The sequence below is a fragment of the Microcaecilia unicolor genome, chromosome 7 (genome assembly GCF_901765095.1).
Source record: "Microcaecilia unicolor chromosome 7, aMicUni1.1, whole genome shotgun sequence".
NCBI classification, from domain to species: domain Eukaryota; kingdom Metazoa; phylum Chordata; class Amphibia; order Gymnophiona; family Siphonopidae; genus Microcaecilia; species Microcaecilia unicolor.
Genome location: NC_044037.1, coordinates 148,319,434 through 148,340,045, shown reverse-complemented (window position 1 = coordinate 148,340,045; position 20,612 = coordinate 148,319,434). Strand labels below are relative to the sequence as shown.

At 46.5% G+C, this 20,612-nt stretch overlaps 1 protein-coding gene across 4 annotated transcripts in view; it reads right to left on the bottom strand.

The window, feature by feature from the left end:
- The window catches only part of LRRFIP1 (LRR binding FLII interacting protein 1), a 997,950-nt gene that overhangs the window by 53,601 nt on the left and 923,737 nt on the right, over positions 1 to 20,612 (bottom strand). For all 4 annotated transcript variants that reach the window (XR_003942957.1, XR_003942958.1, XM_030210921.1 and 1 more), the window contains one exon: positions 15,688 to 15,792. Coding sequence is in view for 2 of the 4 variants with exons in the window: in XM_030210921.1 (XP_030066781.1) it covers positions 15,688 to 15,792 (105 nt within the window). In the remaining 2 variants the exon portion in view is untranslated. The remainder of the gene's footprint in view (positions 1 to 15,687; positions 15,793 to 20,612) is intronic.

The following is a 20,612-nucleotide window of genomic DNA, read 5'->3' as shown; positions in this document are numbered from 1 at the left end:
ATTTTCAGTTTAGCAGTAATCCTGTCTAGATATTGAAAAGGTTTTATTTTTATTTTCCTATTATTTCCTTTGTTGTTCTAATTGTTTTTCTAAGAGTTTCCCCCGTTATTTCTGTTTATGTAATTTAAATTGAAGTTGATATTGCTCAGATACAAGGGTAACATCAAACCCTAATACTGGCTATGATATCATAATGTAGGTGTAAACCCTGTTAGTATCAACCAGTTATGCAATTGTTTAACTTTGGTGTAGGCTTACTTAAGCTGCATGTCTTTCTGTAGGTTTGACTAAGCTCCAAGTGGGGTAACGGATATATAAAATGCTTCCCATACTTCCAGATCATTATGCATATGTCAAGATCCATGCATGACCTTTGTTAATATAAATATTCCTAGGATTGACCATTTTTTTTTGCAGTATAAGGCAACCTCATACTTGCTATCCACTTTTTAGTGCTCATGATTGGATGCTAATGATGAGTAATAGTAAGGTCCAGGAATTCCGACTTGTTTAAGGATTCTGAATACCTACAACCTAAAACAGCTTGCAATCTGAGTACTAACCATATATTTGTTGAGCCACCATAACAATGCTTAATCAAAACCATTATTCCTTCCGAGGACCACTGAGATAGATACATTAGATTATCTCCCCATGTACTATGCAACAGATACAATAGAAGTCATAGCAAGACCTGAAAGTGTTTATTAGTATGATCTACCTGAAATTGCTATTACCCGCATACCTATATTTCATGGGATTTTGTAGATGAACTCATGGATTTGTCCCATTCATAAAACCTCTCTCACTACAGGTTTGAGTAAACCTCAAGAGAGATGACATCAGGATTAAGCCCAAGGGGTGGGGTAATATAAAGGGAATTCCATATGCCCAAATAATATATAACCTGAGAATGAAGTTTCCTGTCTTGCACCATACCTTCTAGCAATTTTTAAGACCAAAACTCCCCCTCTAGTTTGATAGCTTGCCACCTTCTGGAATGGATGATGACAAGCTTGATGAGCTTTGTGTCACCCCTCCTCAGAGGGGGTGACAAGTGGGGAATGTATAATTATAGTACAGCAAGAGGCCCTCACTGGATGCCCACCGGAAGGGTGGAAGGCCAGATTTTAGGACTCAGGCTGTAAAAATACCAGCTAGGTTTAAAAATCTATGACTGGCTGAGCAAGGACTTGCTTTTCCTGCAAGTTAATATGTGTTCTAGCTTGAGACCTATCCACTGGAATAGTGGTGGGCCAAGCTACATAGCTTTAAACAGCTGAAGAGCACTGACTAGGCCTGAAACCAGCTGATGGCCTTATAGCAGAGAGCCTGCAAGAGTATTAATGAAATCTGGTACAACTTTCAAATTGAATGTAACACATACGATGTAGAAATTATGGACGAAAATGGAAAGTTTGGTTTGTAAGATGGAGAATGTTTTTAATAAGTTGGCACCCAGATCACAAGATGATATAAGACAGAGATGTCCATGTTTTGATGTTTGGATGTCCGTATCTAGGGAGATGTCCATGTTTGGATGTTTGGATGTCCGTATCTAGGGAGATGTTGACAAAAAGGGAAATTGCGCAATAACTTGCAATAGCTAAAACGGAACTTCATAAGAACAAATTGTTGACAAAAAAGGAAATTGCGCAATTCCCATAGACTTGTATTAGGACCAGATACTATATAAGGAAGGGCATCAGATAGATCGTTGGAGGTTCTCCCCAACGCATCTAGGACGCAGAGCTCCGGTCAGCTGAATCCAGAATTTGTCTGATGAATGTATCTGATTAAAGTCTGATTTGCAAATAAACTCTTCATTCCAAATGATGATTTGTGGGCTTCACTTAATGATGAAAGGCTGTAAGTATAAATGCTTTTGCTACATCAGGCTATCATTCGCTGCATTATATAACCTGTAGCCTAAATCCAGTTTGTCATAAGGCTGGTATCTATTCCTTGCCAGTGCTGAGAGGCGGACTAATGCCGGTATTTGAGACCTAACGTCTCTCTCAGTGGCAATTCCTTTTAAAACCTCATAACTCCTGGATTACCCCAGTACTAGTGTTATTTAGAGATGGAGTCAGATTGAGGTCACTCTAGCCTTCTTGGGGGGGCTCGGGACCCCCCCATTTCCCAACAATGGGAAGAAGGGTGCCCAGGGAAAGCATCCTGAACTTTTCCTTGACCAGATATTTGTTCAGGGCCCTTAAGTCTAGGAAGGGATCGCATTCCCCCTGTTTTCTTTTCCACAAGGAAGTACCTGGAATAGAATCCCAGTCCTTCTTGCCCAGATGGCACGGGCTCGACCGCATTGGCGCTGAGAAGGGCGGAGAGTTCCTCTGCAAGTACCTGCTTGTGCTGGAAGCTGTAGGATTGAGCTCCCGGTGGGCAATTTGGAGGTTTCGAGGCCAAATTGAGGGTGTATCCTTGCCGGACTATTTGAAGAACCCAACGGTCGGAGGTTACAAGAGGCCACCTTTGGTGAAAAGCTTTCAACCTCCCCCCGACCGGCAGATCGCCCGGCACTGGTACGTTGATGTCGGCTATGCTCTGCTGGAGCCAGTCAAAAGCTCGCCCCCTGCTTTTGCTGGGAAGCCGTGGGGCCTTGCTGAGGCACACGCTGCTGACGAGAGCGAGTGCGCTGGGGCTTAGCCTGGGCCGCAGGCTGTCGAGAAGGAGGATTGTACCTACGCTTACCAGAAGAGTAGGGAACAGTCTTCCTTCCCCCATAAAAACGTCTACCTGAGGAGGTAGATGCTGAAGGCTGCCGGCGGGAGAACTTGTCGAAAGCGGTATCCCGCTGTTGAAGCTGCTCTACCACCTGTTCGACTTTCTCTCCAAAAATGTTGTCCGCTCAGCAAGGGGAGTCCGCAATCCGCTGCTGGATCCTATTCTCCAGGTCAGAGGCACGCAGCCATGAGAGTCTGCGCATCACCACACCTTGAGCAGCGGCCCTGGACGCAACATCAAAGGTATCATATACCCCTCTGGCCAGGAATTTTCTGCACGCCTTCAGCTGCCTGACCACCTCCTGAAATGGCTTGGCTTGCTCAGGAGGGAGCTTGTCCACCAAGCCCACCAACTGCCGCACATTGTTCCGCATATGGATGCTCGTGTAGAGCTGGTAGGACTGAATCTTGGCCACGAGCATAGAAGAATGGTAGGCCTTCCTCCCAAAGGAGTCTAAGGTTCTAGAGTCCTTGCCCGGGGGCGCCGAAGCATGCTCCCTAGAACTCTTAGCCTTATTTAGGGCCAGATCCACCACACCAGAGTCGTGAGGCAACTGAGTGCGCATCAGCTCTGGGTCCCCATGGATCAAGTACTGGGACTCGATCTTCTTGGGAATGTGGGGATTAGTTAAAGGCTTGGTCCAGTTCGCCAGCAATGTCTTTTTTAGGACATGATGCATGGGTACTGTGGACACTTCCTTAGGTGGAGAAGGATATTCCAAGAGCTGAAACATTTCAGCTCTGGGCTCATCCTCCACGACCACCGGGAAGGGGATGGCCATAGACATCTCCCGGACAAAGGCCGCAAAAGACAGACTCTCGGGAGGAGAAAGCTGCCTTTCAGGGGAGGGAGTGGGATCAGAAGGAAGGCCATCAGACTCCTCGTCAGAGAAATATCTGATGTCCTCCTCCTCCTCCCACGAGGCCTCACCATCGGTATCAGACACAAGTTCATGAACCTGTGTCTGAAGCCGTGCCCGACTCGACTCCGTGGAAACACGGCCACGGTGGGAGCGTCGAGAGGTAGACTCCCTCGCCAGCACCGGCGAAGCTCCCTCCGCTGATGTCGTCGGGGAGCCTTCCTGGGAGGCGGCTGCAGTCGGTACCGCAAGCGGTACCAATGTCGGAGACCTCACCCCGGGCAAGGGGCCAGCCGGCGCCTCACTCGACGGTACCGGGGGCGCAAGCACCCCCGGTACCGGAGGGGAAGGGCGCAACAACTCTCCCAGGATCTCCGGGAGAACGGTGCGGAGACTCTCTTGCAGAGCGGCTGTGGAGAAAGACATGGAAGCCGATGCAGTCGTCGATTTCAGAGTCTGTTCCGGGCGTGGAGGCTGTTCCGGGCTGTCCAAGGTGGAGCGCATCGACACCTCCTGAACAGAGGGTGAGCGGTCCTCCCGGTGCCGATGCCTACTGGGTGCCGACTCCCTCGGTGACCCAGAGCTCTCGGTACCGATGCGGTAAGGTGACCGGTGTCGATGCTTCTTTGATTTTTTCAAACGAAGCATGTCACCTGAGCTTCCCGGTACCGACGAGGAGGACGTAGAATCCAGCCGCCTCTTCCTCGGGGCCGAGGCCGAAGAAGGTCGGTCTCGGGGGGGCTGTACCGCAGGAGCGCTCAGGGTAAAAGGAGACCCACCCGAAGGCTCACCGCCACCAGCAGGGGAATGGACAGCCCTCACCTGCACTCCAGTCGAAGCACCACCGTCCGACGACATCAGCAACAGCGGAGGTCCTGGTACCACCGACGCCGACACAGCCTTCCGATGTCTCGGTACCGACGATGCAGAGGGTCGATACCTCGATGCCGTCGATGCAGTCGATGCCGTGGTCGAAGGCCTTGATGCTGTCGACGTCGATGCACTCGATGCCTCCGGTGCTGTTGTCGACGAAGAGCCTGAGAACAACACGTTCCACTGGGCCAATCTCCCTACCTGAGTCCTCTTCTGTAAAAGAGCACAAAGACTGCAGGCCTGCGGGCGGTGCCCAGCCCCCAGACACTGAAGACACGATGCGTGCCTATCAGTGAGCGAGATTACCCGGGCGCGCTGGGTGCACTTCTTGAAGCCGCTGGGAGACTTCGATGACATGGGCGGAAAAATCACACCGGCGAAATCAAAATTCGCGATGGTGACGAAGGGCACCAAAAATAAGGGAGAGAGAAAAAACCCATACCGAGGCCACAACAAAGGCCTACCCCAAAAGCGAAAGGAAACTTACGTCGGGGAAACAAACTGGACACACGGGAAGGGACAAAGACCGAGGTCTTTCTACTGTTTTTTTTTTTTTAGCGAAATCGCGAAGACGCGCGAGGGTCAACTTGAGGGGCGCGAAACGGCAGCAAAACACGACCGTCCCGAGCGCGGACAAAAGAAGACTGACGAACACGAGCCGGTTCGGGCGGGAAGACGGCCGCGCATGCACGGTGCGCATGGGCGAGCGAGGACTAGCAAAGGCCTTTGCTAGTGAAGTTTCCGATTGGAGGGGCTGCCGTGGACGTCACCCATCAGTGAGAACAAGCAGCCTGCTTGTCCTCGGAGAACTATATTATCATTTGGCTCCCTGTTGTATATAATTTGCAAATTATAAACACTGTTGAATAAACTTATTACTTAAGTAGAAGCTTCTTTGTTGACAGCTTTCAATTACCCCAAATTGATTGGGTAAATTTCTCATCGGGACACTTCAATTATTGGAAAAGTAATGGAAGTGATGCTGAAGGAAAGGATAGTGAATTTCCTGGAAGCAAATAAGTTGCAAGATCCGAGACAACATGGTTTTACCAAAGGTAAATCGTGTCAAATGAATCTCATTGAATTCTTTGACTGGGTGACTGGAGAATTAAATCAGGGATGTGCTATAGACGTAATCTACCTAGATTTCAGCAAAGCTTTTGACACAGTTCCCCACAGGAGGCTCTTGAACAAACTGGATGGGCTGAAGATAGGACCTGAAGTGGTGAACTGGATTAGGAACTGGTTGACGGACAGACGCCAGAGGGAGGTGGTAAATGGATTTCGCTTGGAGGAGGGAAAGGTGAGTAGTGGAGTGCCTCAGGGATCGGTGCTGGGACCGATTCTGTTCAATATATTTGTGAGTGACATTGCTGAAGGGTTAGAAGGTAAAGTTTGCCTTTTTGCGGATGATACTAAGATTTGTAACAGAGTGGACACCCGGGAGGGAGTGGAAAACATGAAAAAGGATCTGCGGAAGCTAGAAGAATGGTCTAAGGTTTGGCAATTAAAATTCAATGTGAAGAAATGCAAAGTGATGCACTTAAGGAGTAGAAATCCATGGGAGACGTATGTGTTAGGCGGTGAGAGTCTGATAGGTACCAACGGGGAGAGGGATCTTGGGGTGAAATGAGATTGAAGGGGAGCAGACTCAAGAAAAATGTCAGGAAGTATTTCTTCACGGAGAGAGTGGTGGATGCTTGGAATGCCCTCCCGCGGGAGGTGGTAGAGATGAAAACGGTAACGGAATTCAAACATACGTGGGATAAACATAAAGGAATCCTGTTCAGAAGGAATGGATCCTCAGGAGCTTAACCGAGATTGGATAGCAGAGCCGGTAGTGGAAGGCGGGGCTGGAGGTTGGGAGGCGGGGATAGTGTGGGGCAGACTTATACGGTCTGTGCCAGAGCCAGTGGTGGGAGGCGGGACTGGAGGTTGGGAGGCAGGGATAGTGCTGGGCAGACTTATACGGTCTGTGCCAGAGCCGGTGGTGGGAGGCGGGGATAGAGCTGGGCAGACTTATACGGTCTGTGCCAGAGCCGGTGGTTGGGAGGCGGGGCTGGTGGTTGGGAGGCGGGGATAGTGCTGGGCAGACTTATACGGTCTGTGCCCTGAAGAGCATAGGTACAAATCAAAGTAGGGTATACACATAAAGTAGCACACATGAGTTGTCTTGTTGGGCAGACTGGATGGACCGTGCAGGTCTTTTTCTGCCGTCATCTACTATGTTACTATCTGAGGATCTGAAGGCGACGAAACAGTGTGACAAGGCGGTGGCCGTAGGTAGAAGGTTGCTAGGCTGTATAGAGAGGGGAGTGACCAGCAGAAGAAAAGAGGTTTTAATGCCCCTGTATAAGTTGTTGGTGAGGCCCCACCTGGAGTATTGTGCTCAGTTCTGGAGGCCGTATCTTGCTAAGGATGTAAAAAGAATTGAAGCGGTGCAAAGAAAAGCTACGAGAATGGTATGGGATTTGCGTTACAAGACGTATGAGAAGAGACTTGCTGACCTGAACATGTATACCCTGGAGGAAAGGAGAAACAGGGGTGATATGATACAGACGTTCAAATATCTGAAAGGTATTAATCCACAAACAAACCTTTTCCGGAGATGGGAAGGTGGTAGAACTAGAGGGCATGATATGAGATAGAAGGGGGGCAGACTCAAGAAAAATGTCAGGAAGTATTTTTTCACGGAGAGAGTGGTGGATGCTTGGAATGCTCTCCCACGGGAGGTTTGTGGAGAGGAAAACGGTAACGGAATTCAAACGCGTGGGATAAAGGAATCCTGTTCCTAGGGAATGGATCCTCAGAAGCTTAGCTGAGATTGTGTGGCAGAGCCAGTGGTGGGAGGCGGGGCTGGTGGTTGGGAGGTGGGGATAGTGCTGGGCAGACTTATACGGTCTGTGCCAGAGCCGGTGGTTGGGAGGCAGGGATAGTGCTGGGCAGACTTATATGGTCTGTGCCCTGAAAATGACAAATACAAATCAAGGTAAGGTATACACAAAAAGTAGCACATATGAATTTATCTTGTTGGGCAGACTGGATGGACCGTGCAGGTCTTTTTCTGCTGTCATCTACTATGTTACTATGTAAAGCTGCTAGATACGATACATGAGTGCTTCATGGAGCAGCTGATTCAGGACCTGACAGAGGGGAAAGTACTTTAGATCTAGTGCTTACTGGTACACAGGACCTGGTGCAGGGGGTAATAGTAGTGGGGCTGCCAGGCAGTAGTGATAATAATGTGATTCAATTTGTAATCGCTGGAACAAAGATGCTAAAAAAATCTACTGCTTTAATACTTAATTTTAAAAAGGGAGGCTATGTTAAAATGAGGACATTTTCTAGAAGAAAACTAAAATAAACTTTTGCTGGGATCAATTTGCATGAGGTATGAAATTTTTATATTTGAAGCCCAGATAAAATATATTCTACACAACAAAAATGGTTGAAAAAAGGCTAGTGGGGTTTAATGGTAAGATGGAAGAGGCAGTGAAAGCCAAAAATGGAGTGGAGTGGAAGACTAGCCTAATAGGGCAGTGGGCTGAAAACCTAAGGAACTGGGTTCAAATCCCACAGAAAGAGAGATAGAGAGACTGTGTGTGTGTGTGTGTGACAGAGAGATAGAGTGTGATAGACAGAGAGTGTGTCAGAGAGAGTGTATGTGAGAGACACAGAGTGAGTGTGTGTGGGGCTCAGAGTTCCATGACCCCCTCTTTCCCTCCCTCCCTCTCCTCCCCTCCGAGTTCCAGGCCCCCCTTCCGTCCGAAGTATAGGCCCCCCTCCCTCCCTCTCTCTCCTCCCCTCCGAGTTCTTGGCCCCCCCTTCCCTCCCAGTTCCATGCCCCCTCCCTCCCCTCCCCTGCGAGTTCCATGCCCCTCTGTCTTCGGAGTTCCAGACCCCCGCGCCTCCCTCCCTCCCTCTCTCAGTGGCAGCCCGACCTGCGTTGGCCGCTCCCTCCCTCCTCCCCGCCCCTCCCCTGTGAGTTCCATGCCCCTCTGTCTTCGGAGTTCCAGACCCCTGCGCTTCCTTCCCTCCCTCTCTCTCTCAGTGGCAGCCCGACCTGCGTTGGCCACTCCCTCCCTACCCTCCCCCATGCCCCCGTCTTCAGAGTTCCAGACCCCCGCGCCTCCCTCCCTCCCTCTCTCAGTGGCAGCCCGACCTGCGTTGGCCGCTCCCTCCCTCCTCCCCTCCCCTGCGAGTTCCATGCCCCCCTGTCTTCGGAGTTCCAGACCCCTGCGCCTTCCTCCCTCCCTCCCTCTCTCTCTCTCAGTGGCAGCCCGACCTGCATTGGCCGCTCCCTCCCTCCTCTCCTGCGAGTTCCATGCCCCCCCCTGTCTTCGGAGTTCCAGACCCCTCCAAAGATAGTGGGGCATGGAACTCGCAGGGGAGGGGGGAGGGAGGGAGCGGCCAACGCAGGTCGGGCTGCCACTGAGAGAGAGGGAGGGAGGCACGGGCATCTGGAACTCCGGACAGGAGGGCATGGAACTTGTAGGGGAGGGGAGGAGGGCCCTGGAAGTCGGAGGACAGGGGGGAGGGCCCTGGAAGTCAGAGGAGAGGGGGCAGCCTGAAATTCAGAGGACGGGGGGGGGGGGGGGGGGGGGGGAGGGAGGGGTGGCCGGTTCTCCGTCGATTCAATCCTCACCTCCAATGTTCTTTTGCTGACTGGTGCTGGTTTCGCTTTCCTCTCATTAATCCGCCCTCTGATGTCATCACGTTCCGAGGCAAGGGCGGACCAATGGGAATTGTGTTACGGACCCAGGCATCCAGACGTAGAATGTTGGAGGTGCAAATTATTATATAGGATGTTAGTATTGAAAATATGTGCCCATTCTCCTTTATTCCTTTTATTGTTTTATTCATCTTCTTCCTTGACTATGGATCAATGGGATTCTTGATTTCAAGCTATTACTGAAGTCACTATTCATTTTCTGAACTTGCTAATTTGGTGATTTTAATATACACATAGATACGCCCTCCCATCCGTATGCCAGTCACTTCCTTTCTTTGCTATCTGATCTTTCACAATGGGTGCTTTTTCTACATACCAAATGCATATACAGCACATTGGATTTAGTTCTTACTTTGAATGACTCTTCTATTTTTCCCACTATGTTTTCAGCTAACTCTTTTTCCTGGTTAGATCATTTAGCTATTTACTTCAGTTTTTTATTATCCCTCTGTTTCCCTGCATTGTTTAATCCTGGATACTGGTCCAGGAACCTTTCAACCATTGACCTTGATAATATATCCCCATCCTTATTTCCCCTTCCCACAGATTTCACTACTCAGACATTAATGATCAGACTCAGATTTGGCATTCTACTCTCTCAGATGCCCTGGACTTAATTGTTCCTAATAAATTTCTTAAAGGATCCTTTTCTCAACAAAATCTTTGGTATCATGCTGGTCTTCGCCTCTTACAGAGACAGTATCATAGTGCGGAGTGTAAATGGAGAAAGTTTAGAGCCCCCCCCAAAAAATATTTAAAGCAGAACAAAGAGGTGTGTGTGGGGGGGGGGGGGTCCTCACAACTTCCACAGCACCAGCAAGCAGAAGCAACAGGGGTGAAGGTGTGAGCAGTTCCAAATGACCAGGCCAAACAAGGAGTAAGAGCATCCAAAAGTTTATTAGCCACAGTAGACTGACCCAAAAATCTACTGTGGCTAATAAACTTTTGGATGCTCTTACTCCTTGTTTGGCCTGGTCATTTGGAACTACCCACACTTTCACCCCAATATTTAAAACCATTTAACTGGCCAGAAACAGCCCCTGGCCGGTAAAATGGTACTTAACCGGCTAAATGCTAATATTCAGCGTGAGATAGCTGGTTATCTCAGATGAATATTAGTGCTAAGTGGCTAGCTGGATGACCGGTTATGTCACATGACATAGCTGGTCAGTGCTGATATTAAGCGTCTGGACAGCTGTTTGGCGGCCAAATATGGCCGCATCAATAGATGGAATATCTTTGGCTGGTTCCAACTAAACCCTCCACTGCTGAATATCGGCTTGGCTGGTTAAGTTCATACTGGCCACTGGCCAATGCTGAATAATGGCTTGGCTGTTTTTTTGTTGTTGTTACATTTGTACCCCGCGCTTTCCCACTCATGGCAGGCTCAATGCAGCTTACATATACAGGTACTTATTTGTACCTGGTTAAGTTCATACCAGCCAAAAATAAACTGGATATTCAATGCTGGTCATCGGAATGGCCTGGCATTGATTATCCGGGCTCAATGCTGACTGACTGAGGGAGACAGCCTAGTTATTTTATTTATTTATTTATTGCATTTGTATTCCACATTTTCCCACCTCTTTGCAGGCTCAATGTGGCTTACAATACATCATGAATGATGGAAATGTATAGGAGAATATACATTTAGTATAACATAAGGATCTTGGGTACTATTATAGTGATGAAACATGATAGTAGAGTAACAAGCAAATGTTGTAAGACAATTCTGGATATATGTGTAGGGATTCACATTTGTTGATCTTTGTGGTATGCCTTGTTAAAGAGATGAGTCTTCAGTAGTTTGCAGAAGTTAGTTAATTCGTAGATCGTTTTCAAGCTGCGTGGCAGCTCGTTCCAGAATTGTGTGCTCAAGTAGGAAAAGGTTGACACATGCGTTAGTTTGTATTTTAGACCTTTACAGTTGGGGAAGTGAAGATTGAGGAATGTGCGGGATGATTTTTTAGCATTCCTGGGTGGTAAGTCTATTAGGTCTGACATGTAGGCTGGGGCATCTCCGTGAATGATTTTGTGAACTAGGGTACATATTTTGAACGTGATGCGTTCTTTGAGTGGGAGCCAGTATAGCTTTTCTCATAGGGGTTTCGCACTTTCATATTTTGTTTTATCGAATATGAGTCTAGCTGCTGTGTTCTGAGCTGTCTGAAGTTTCTTGATTATTTGCTCTTTGCAACCAGCGTAGAGTGCGTTGCAGTAGTCTAGATGACTGAGTACCATTGATTGTACCAGGTTGCGGAAGACGGTCCTTTCGCAGTCTGAATATTGGGACCTATAAGTCTATCAGATTTGCAACTGTTTAGAAGTTTATATCGTGAGGGGGGAGGGTTTGTTGGGGATAGGGAAGGGGGGAGGGTTTGTTGGGGATAGGGAAGGGGGGAGGGTTTGGTGGGGAGGGTAAGTGGATATCCAAAAACTGGTATGTGTGCTGTTTCTTAGTAGCTTTTCATTGCAGGAGGGTGTGGAGGCTGGGGCATGTCCACTGGTGGAATTGTTTGTGTCTACCTGCTACTGATCTGTATTTTTCTGGCCTTACTTAATGCTCTGAAGGTGATCTCTTGGAATGTGGGAGGGGGGGCACTGGGTCTCCCAGGATGTATTGGGCAGGCAAAGCGCCGCCATTTTGGAGGTGGCACCGGAAGGAGTGTTACTAAAGTACGGGAGGGTGGGGGGAGAAGGTTCAGGGCAGCTAGACCACCAGGTGTAGGCTGAAGGTCCAGTGACCTCCAGCCCTCTTTTCTGTTGGGGGGGAGGTGGTGGCTTGGGGGGCCACTAGGCCACCAGGGCCTTGCCTTTGGGGGGGGTCCAGGGGTCTTAGAATGTTTGACAGGTCCGGGCTGTTTCTTGGCAGCCCAGACCTATCAAACAAGTGCAGGAAAATTGTGCCTGAGTGCATGCCCAGACACAATCCTCCCGCACTTTCCCTCGATGATCAACGCTAATAACACACCTAAATTTTCACGTTATTAGCGTTGATCATTGGGGAGTTAATTCACCTTGCTCTTCCGGCGCTATTTTTCTGATGCTGTTTCAGAACAGTGTAGTGAATTGATCATCAGGTCCTCAATTGGCAAGGAAAGCTTTTTTAGCTTTGAAGAGTGAAGTATTGGCTTTAGGTGCTATTTTCTTCTTAAGATTTCCATGCAAGTGCTATGTTACACTTCAGGGAACTCAATATATTTTCTTTGATTCTTCACAGTTGGAGTAAGTTTTGCAGGAGCATAGTAAATAATTGATATGTCTTTGGAGTATTTAGAGTTCTATGGTATTTGATCCAGTCTCAGTATGTTTAAGACTTGATCTTAGAATTTCTTGGGTTTTTTTTCTTTGAATTTAAATTCTCTTTCTATCCTATAATGTGGGCTGTTTTATAAGGTAAATTACTGACTATGATCATTTTTTCTGGATAACTCTATAATGAGGTTAGTGTTTGATTTCCATGTTTTCTTCTTGTTTATGAAAGAAATCCTATATAATAAAAAGCACCGCCCCCCTCCGAAGGGACACCACCTTGTAGTGGTGGAGGAGCTTCTGTGTTTCAATGACTCAGAGGACTATGCTGAAGGGTTACCCATATCAGACAGGCCTCTGAGGAGAAACCAGACAAAGAGTGTCCCAAACTGGGAGAGTGGTAAGATGGCGACCTGAAGTTTGTATGCCCAACGGCCCAGCTGCCCTCTGAAGTTTCGTCTTCTTTACGTAAATTTCCTCTCTGCAATTGCAGTTACCTTAACTGAGAGGAAGGGGACAACCAGCGGTCAGCCGCCGATGGCCAGTGTTTTGTCCCCTGAGCAGCAAGTGCGGGACCGCTGTGCGACGAACTGCCCACAGATGAAAGGGTTGGTGAGTCCTTTGATCAGCGCCGGCGAAGGAGCGTCGACGCTCTTGGACCTGGAAAAAACAGCTCCATCGCTCCCGAATTATTCAACCACCATGTCCAAAGGAGTGGAGGAGTGAGAGGCATATGCTGAAATGGAGGTCATTTACAGCAGAACCCGAATCAGCGAAACCACTCCTAAACACCTAAGAGAAATCAACTTGGAGTTTTTGGCTCCCGTGGAGGTTACATTGAATACCATCTGCAAGGCGCTTCGGGACCTAACGGTGGCAGTAAATAATTTTGTTTCAGATATAATTTTATTAGAGAGTTACATGGACAATTCAACTGAAACCTTTGAGAGTAAAAAATTGATATAACAAATGATTCTACACAAGCAAGAAGTGGTTATGATTTTGAAAATGATAATAGACCAGAAACTTTGAATAATAAAATGAATATTATTATAGATGATTAATATCGAGATTATTGTTTTTCCCAGAGATCCGGGTATGACTCCTAAAGTTTTCCTCAGAAATATTTCCTCAAATTATTACTTTAAAAGGAGTGAAGCCTGTGAAAACTGGGATTAATCAGTGGGATTTGAATTAGAGACTTAAGTATATGTATTGTTAAATAACTTCTGGTTTTTAAAAGAGAAAGAATGTAATCAGATGTATTACTTCTAACTAATATTGGACAATAAGTATGTTTTCAATGAAATGATTTGACTATACACCGTATTGGCCTTGAAGAAGCTAACCAGATGATCAATGTGGAATAATGAATTAGATGAGTAATATCTAGGGATAATCGGGTTAATACCACATTTTTTTTCTGTTTACTGTTTAATTGATTTCCTTATCTTGTTTCACTCTCCCCATTTAGTGGTCTAAGGAAGAGAATAGAATTACCTGACTGAAATAATTCCTATATATTACTTTCTCTGTATTTCCGGCAAGTTGTTTTATCGCTTGTAAAAAGCTGACTCCGTGAAAGTGAAGCCTTGAAGCATTCATGCTCCTGCTGTATCCATCTCCTGAAATGATGTCACGTACGTCCGTGTTCGTAAACACCAATCACTGGAAGGGAACACTGCAGAGTTGCCAGGCAATGGAACGCGACGTCACACGCATGAGGGTGTCGTCATCCCTCCCTCCCTTCCAGTTCCAGGCCCCCTACCTCCAAATTTTAAAAATCAACTTCACTTACGAAGTCGGGTTTACGGCGGCAGGCAGCAGTGGTAACAGGCATGCAGGCTCGACCCTTCTCTCTCTCTCAGCTCTGGTCCCGCCCTTGCGGAAACAGGAAATGAAGGCGGGACCAGAGCTGAGAGAGAGAGAGAGAAGGGCCGAGCCTGCACGCCTTTTACCGCTGCTGCTGGCCACCATAAACCCGACTTCATAAGTGAAGATGACTTTTAAAATTTGGAGGTAGGGGGCCTGGAACTGGAAGGGAGGGAGGGAGGAAGGGAGAGACGACACCCTCATGCGTGTGACATTGCGTTCCGAGGGGGGGATCCTGGAACTGGGAGGGAGGGGGGAACCTGAAACTCAGTCCCCTGGAACTCGGAGGGAGGGAATGACCCACTCGGAGAGAGGGAGGGAGGGGATGACCCTGGAGATCGGAGGGAGGGGATGACCCTGGAACTCGCAGTGAGGGAGGGAGGGAGGGAGGGGCGACCCTGGAACTCAGAGGTAGGGAGGGAGGTAGGGGACGACCCTGGAACTCGGAGGAAGGGAGGGAGGACCCTGGAACTCGGAGGGAGGGAGGGGGCGACCCTGGAACTCGGAGGGGGGAGGGGGATGACCCTGGAACTCGGAGGGAGGGGGGCCCATGGCACACACTCATTCTCACACACACACTCTCTCTCACAGACACACTCACACCCAGTCTCACTCTCTCTCTGTCACACACACACACTCGCATATTCACTCTCTCTATCTCACACAGTTACACTCACACACACTCTCTCAAACATACACACTCTGAGGAAAACCTTGCTAGCGTCCGTTTCATTTGTGTCAGAAACGGGCCTTTTTTTACTAGTATGTAATATTTCACAGTGCTAAGAAAAATAAAGAAAATGAAAATTGTCTGGGTTGGTATATAAAGATTTAGGGGCCAATATTCAGTGTGGTTTAAGTGGGCAGGAGAGGCTCCTGTCCTCTTAAACCTTGCTGAGCTGGCCAGCTGCCGATATTTAGTGGCACTTAACTGGGCAGTGCTGCTGAATATCAGCTCTGACAGCTGTGGCACTGTCTGAGAACTTCCAGGAGAGTCCAAATGCAGAGTTGGGGTGGTCCCAAAAGTAATGCAGGTAACTGTGATATTAAATGGTAGTACCTGCATACCTAACTGAGCAAGTTGGACCACAAAAAAGGAAGTCCTAACTTTGCCCAATTAAGCATGCGGGTACAGCACTGAATATCAGTTGTACACGCATAACTTTCTGGTGCCACTGCGGACTCGGATATTCAAATGCTAGTGCCCAAACATGGCCTGGTATCTAAATCTGGCTGGCAGCAGTCAGTGCTTAAAAAAACGCTAACCCATTAAAGTCAAGCATCTTACAGAAAATGTATTGTAATATACTTGGCTTGAGAAATTGTTTTAACCATCACCATTTGAAAGAATTTACTGTACCTCTCTTTGGAGTTTTCGTTTCTCAGCTTTCAGCTCATCCTCTACTTTCTCTGCATTTTCAGCAGCACATTTGTATCGCGTTGCTTGACCTTCCAATCGTATTATCTAATGATTTTTAAAAAAATACAATTATGTCCAGTGCTTTTTGCTAAAATATTTCAGTTACAAGAAAGTTGGATTCTTCGATGAGACTTGAGTTTATACTAAATTCTCATTGTTTCTAATGAGGACAATTTTAAAAGGCACTGAAATGGGCTCTTATAGAATTGTCCTTCTAATAACAGGTAAACATGTGCTGGTAGCTTGTATGCACATAAGTTTATCCAGACTGAGCAGAGGCATTCCAAGGGATAAGTTTGGTGGGGAGTAACATTCACATGCAGACCTTATAAAACATATGCATATGCACATAAATTAACCAGGAAATTTTGTGAACCAATGAATGGATGTAAATATATGTAAATAAATACCCTTGGGTAGTTTTCAAAGTGAACGGACTGTAATTGCATGGCCTGGCCACTCTACAAAGGAAGAAGGAGCTGCCTGTAATGAAACCTGCTGCTGCTACTAGAATCACAACCAGAGCCAAGCCAAACCATCTTACATGTGTGGTCTGGTTCAGACTAGAATTATCCAAATATGTTTGTTTTGAAAGTTTTCCAGTACCCACATGGGGAAAAAAAACCATGCATATACCATTTATGTCTCAGTTATAAAATTGCCCTCTTTCTTCTTTAATGATGAGGAGTGTGGTAGCCGTGTTAGTCCACTCTTAAGGTTATCAATAGAAATCAAACAAAATAAAACATGGAAAAGAAAATAAGATGATACCTTTTTTATTGGACATAACTTAATACATTTCTTGATTAGCTTTCGAAGGTTGCCCTTCTTCCTCAGATCGGAAATAAGCAAATGTGCTAGCTGACAGTGTATATAAGTGAAAACATTCAAGCATTACTATGACAGTCTGACAGGGTGGGTAGGAAGTATGCATGGGGACATCAAAGCATATCATTGATATTCTAACAGGATGGGTGTGGATAGGTGAGGGGAGGGTGATCAACAGAGACATACAGCTTTATGGTTTATAATGGGCTAGGAACCCCAGATCCTTGTTAAGTCCTTTCTGTTGGGTGTTAAAATATTCAATCATTCTCACTTCAAAGGTCTTACCTTCTTGTATGGTTTTAAAGTTACCTTTCAGGATTCTCACTGTGAAGTCACTGGTACAGTGTCCTGGTCCTATAAAATGTTGACTAACAGGCGTGGGAACCCTGCTGGCACCAGTATTGTTCATATGATGTCTATGTAAATTGAATCTTGTCTTAAGCATCTGGCCTGTTTCTCCAATATAGCATCCTTCGTTACATTTTTTACACTGAATGATGTATACCACATTGGAAGATGAGCAAGTGAAAGATCCCTTTATGTTGAATATCTTTCCTTTGTGGATGACTTTGGGGTCCTGTGAAATATTTCGGCATAGTTTGCAACTGGATAAATTACAGGGAAGTGTGCCCTTCTGTTCCTTTTCAGTCTGTGATGGAAGTTTACTTCTGATTAGCTTGTGTTTTAAATTGGGTGGCTGTCGGAAGGCCAGTACTGGTGGGGATGGGAATATCTCTTTCAGTAATTCATCCTCCTGGAGTATAGGTTGTAGATCTCTTATGATTTTCCTCAGTTTTTCCAGCTCTGGATTGTATGTCACTAAAAGCGGGATTCTGTCTGTGGATTTTTTCTTTTTGTACTGTAGCAGATTCTCCATGGGTGTTTTGAGGGAGGAGGCAATACATCATTCAGTGTAAAAAATGTAACGAAGGATGCTATATTGGAGAAACAGGCCAGATGCTTAAGACAAGATTCAATTTACATAGACATCATATGAACAATACTGGTGCCAGCAGGGTTCCCACGCCTGTTGGTCAACATTTTACAGGACCAGGACACTGTACCAGTGACTTCACAGTGAGAATCCTGAAAGGTAACTTTAAAACCATACAAGAACGTAAGACCTTTGAAGTCAGAATGATTGAATATTTTAACACCCAACAGAAAGGACTTAACAAGGATCTGGGGTTCCTAGCCCATTATAAACCATAAAGCTGTATGTCTCTGTTGATCACCCTCCCCTCACCTATCCACACCCATCCTGTTAGAATATCAATGATATGCTTTGATGTCCCCATGCATACTTCCTACCCACCCCCCTCCTCCCACCCTGTCAGACTGTCATAGTAATGCTTGAATGTTTTCACTTATATACACTGTCAGCTAGCACATTTGCTTATTTCCGATCTGAGGAAGAAGGGCAACCTTCGAAAGCTAATCAAGAAATGTATTAAGTTATGTCCAATAAAAAAGGTATCATCTTATTTTCTTTTCCATGTTTTATTTTGTTTGATTCTTTAATGATGAACTTCAACACACTGACTGACAAAGCAATCTAGTCACACCAAAGTTGATTAATGTACTTGGATTGCCTGTCTGAAAACTGTATCTCTCATTCCAACTAATGGCATTTGTCAGATTCCACGGCACATGTATTTTTCTCTGGATTGTTAGGAGGTGTGCTTAGGGATGTGTGTAGGTCACAGGAGGAAAACTGCATGCATACAAAACATTTTAAAAAGTTCATGTATTGCTTTATCTTTCTAGCCTAGCCCCATAAAACAGCAGATTCAAAGGACACAGGCATTTTTAGCACATACACTTTACGCTAATAGCCAATTTGAAATGAATGAAACTGAACAGCCTGCTGCTTTACACACGGGAAAGTTATAAGTTGCCTTGGAATATTGGTGGGAGGTTCTGATAAGTTCTGAATAAAGATCCAAGTAGGCAGCATTGCGGGTTAGGCGGCAAACTGGTAGTCTCCTGCTAAGCGAGACCAATGGTATAGAGTTGTATTCAGACTCTGTTGCGGTGAGAGTGAAGTGTATAAGAGTGGAAAAGTAGAAAATCAGAATTACTTGACGGGACATCCTTGTAGAATTGAAGATCGTAGGAGATAGTTAACAACAGGTGGATAAAGCCGCTTTGGAAAGTCTCAGTTTCCCTCCTCTATCTGTCCATCAGTCATGTCCAAACAAAAAAAACCCAAATAAAAACAACAATGGGCAGCTGGATCCATAAAGCGGCACGGATGAGGGCGAGAATGGAGAGGGCCCAAGACCGGGACTGCAGAACAGGTACAGTACAGGATCAAAAGCCAGCAAATGTTTATATGCAGACAAGAGGTGGCAGGACAAACATTGAACCACGCAGGAAGCAGTTGGACAGGACCAGCTGCAGGATCTGGAACACCCCCAGCCACCGAAAAACCCCGAGGCCTCGCCACCGCCGAACAGCTGATCCAGGGATGATGGCGATCCATGGGCGAACAACCACAAGGGAGGGGGGCCCAGAAGAAGAGGAGCACCCAGCCCAGCACCTTGGCTCCCGCCGCACAGCACCCACATGCCAAAATGGCCAGCCGGCAGGCACCGACCAAGCACGCAGGGCGAAGCCGAAGCAACGGCGAGGGAAAAGAGCACAAACCCCCTGCAGAGAAAAGAGAGCGGACACCGCGCCGCCCAAGCAACATGGACGAGGCAGGCCTTTGAACCGACGGCCAAGCCACTAAGTCGGCGGTAATTAGGGGTCCCGACGTGACAGCCAGCAACAGAATGGTATCCCCACCAATGCGGTACCAAACGGAACCGGTTCGCACAAAATCAGGTCAGCAAACAGCCTGGCAACGGTATGACTCCGTATGTATTCAGAAATGTCTCTCCTAGCTCAGCCATAAAAAGGTTGGCATATTGGGGTGCTGTCCTGGTGCCCATCGCAGTGCCCATTATTTGTAAATAGATATCATTGTTAAAGCGGAAGTAGTTGCGAGTTAAAATAAATTTGATTAATTTTGTGGTAGTTTCTGGTGAGTATTGATGGTCCAGTGTGGATGTTTTTAGGAGTCTCCCACATGCAACTATGCCATCTGCATGGGGAATGTTGCTGTATAGTGATTCTACATCTATCGTGACCAGAAGGGTGTTTGGTGGTAATTGCTTGATATTTTTCAATTTATTCAGAAAGTCTGTGGTGTCTTGTATGAAGCTGTTTGTTTTGTGCACAAGGGGTTTCAGAATTCCCTCTATGAGCCCAGTTATTTCCTCCGTGAGTGTGCCAATACCCGATATGATTGGTCTGTCAGGGTTTCCAGGTTTGTGGATTTTGGGTAGCATGTAGAATGTGCCCACAGAAGGCTGGTTTGGTATGAGTTTCTTCAGATGTGGCTGTACTTGTTTAGGAAATGTTCTGATAAGGTCTTTTAGCTGCTTTGTATAATCCAGTTAGTTTCCTGTAGTATGTATTGTCTGAGAGCTGTCTGTGCCCTTTTTCAATGTATTTTTGTGTGTCCATAATTACCACTGTGCTTCCTTTGTCTGCAGGCTTGATGATAATGCGTTCATTAGTTTGTAAAGTTCTTATGGCCGCTCTTTCTGGTGGGGTAAGATTGTACAGAATTCACTTTTGTTTGTTGGAAAGTTGTGATTTTACCCTATGTCTGAAGTTTTCTATGTAGTTGTCCAGCTTGTAGTTTTGTCCATCCTTTGGGATGAAATAAGTGTTCTTTTGTTTAAAACTGTATTCCGGTCTGTTGGGGGTCCCTTTATCGTGGAAATGTGCTTTCAGGTGCATTTTTCTAAAGAATTCTTCTAGGTCTGAATATAATTGGATTTCATCCAGTTTGCTGGATGGGCAAAATGAAAGTCCTTTGGAGAGTACAGATACTTCATGCTGCGATAATTGATGGTTCAAGAGGTTTATTATACCCATCTGATCTGCATCTCCAAAGGTGTGATCAGTGTTTCTTGGTTTGTTTAGGCTCTGATTTTCACATGTCTCAGATGTATATCCAAGTGTCTCCAAGGTGTCTGGGGATG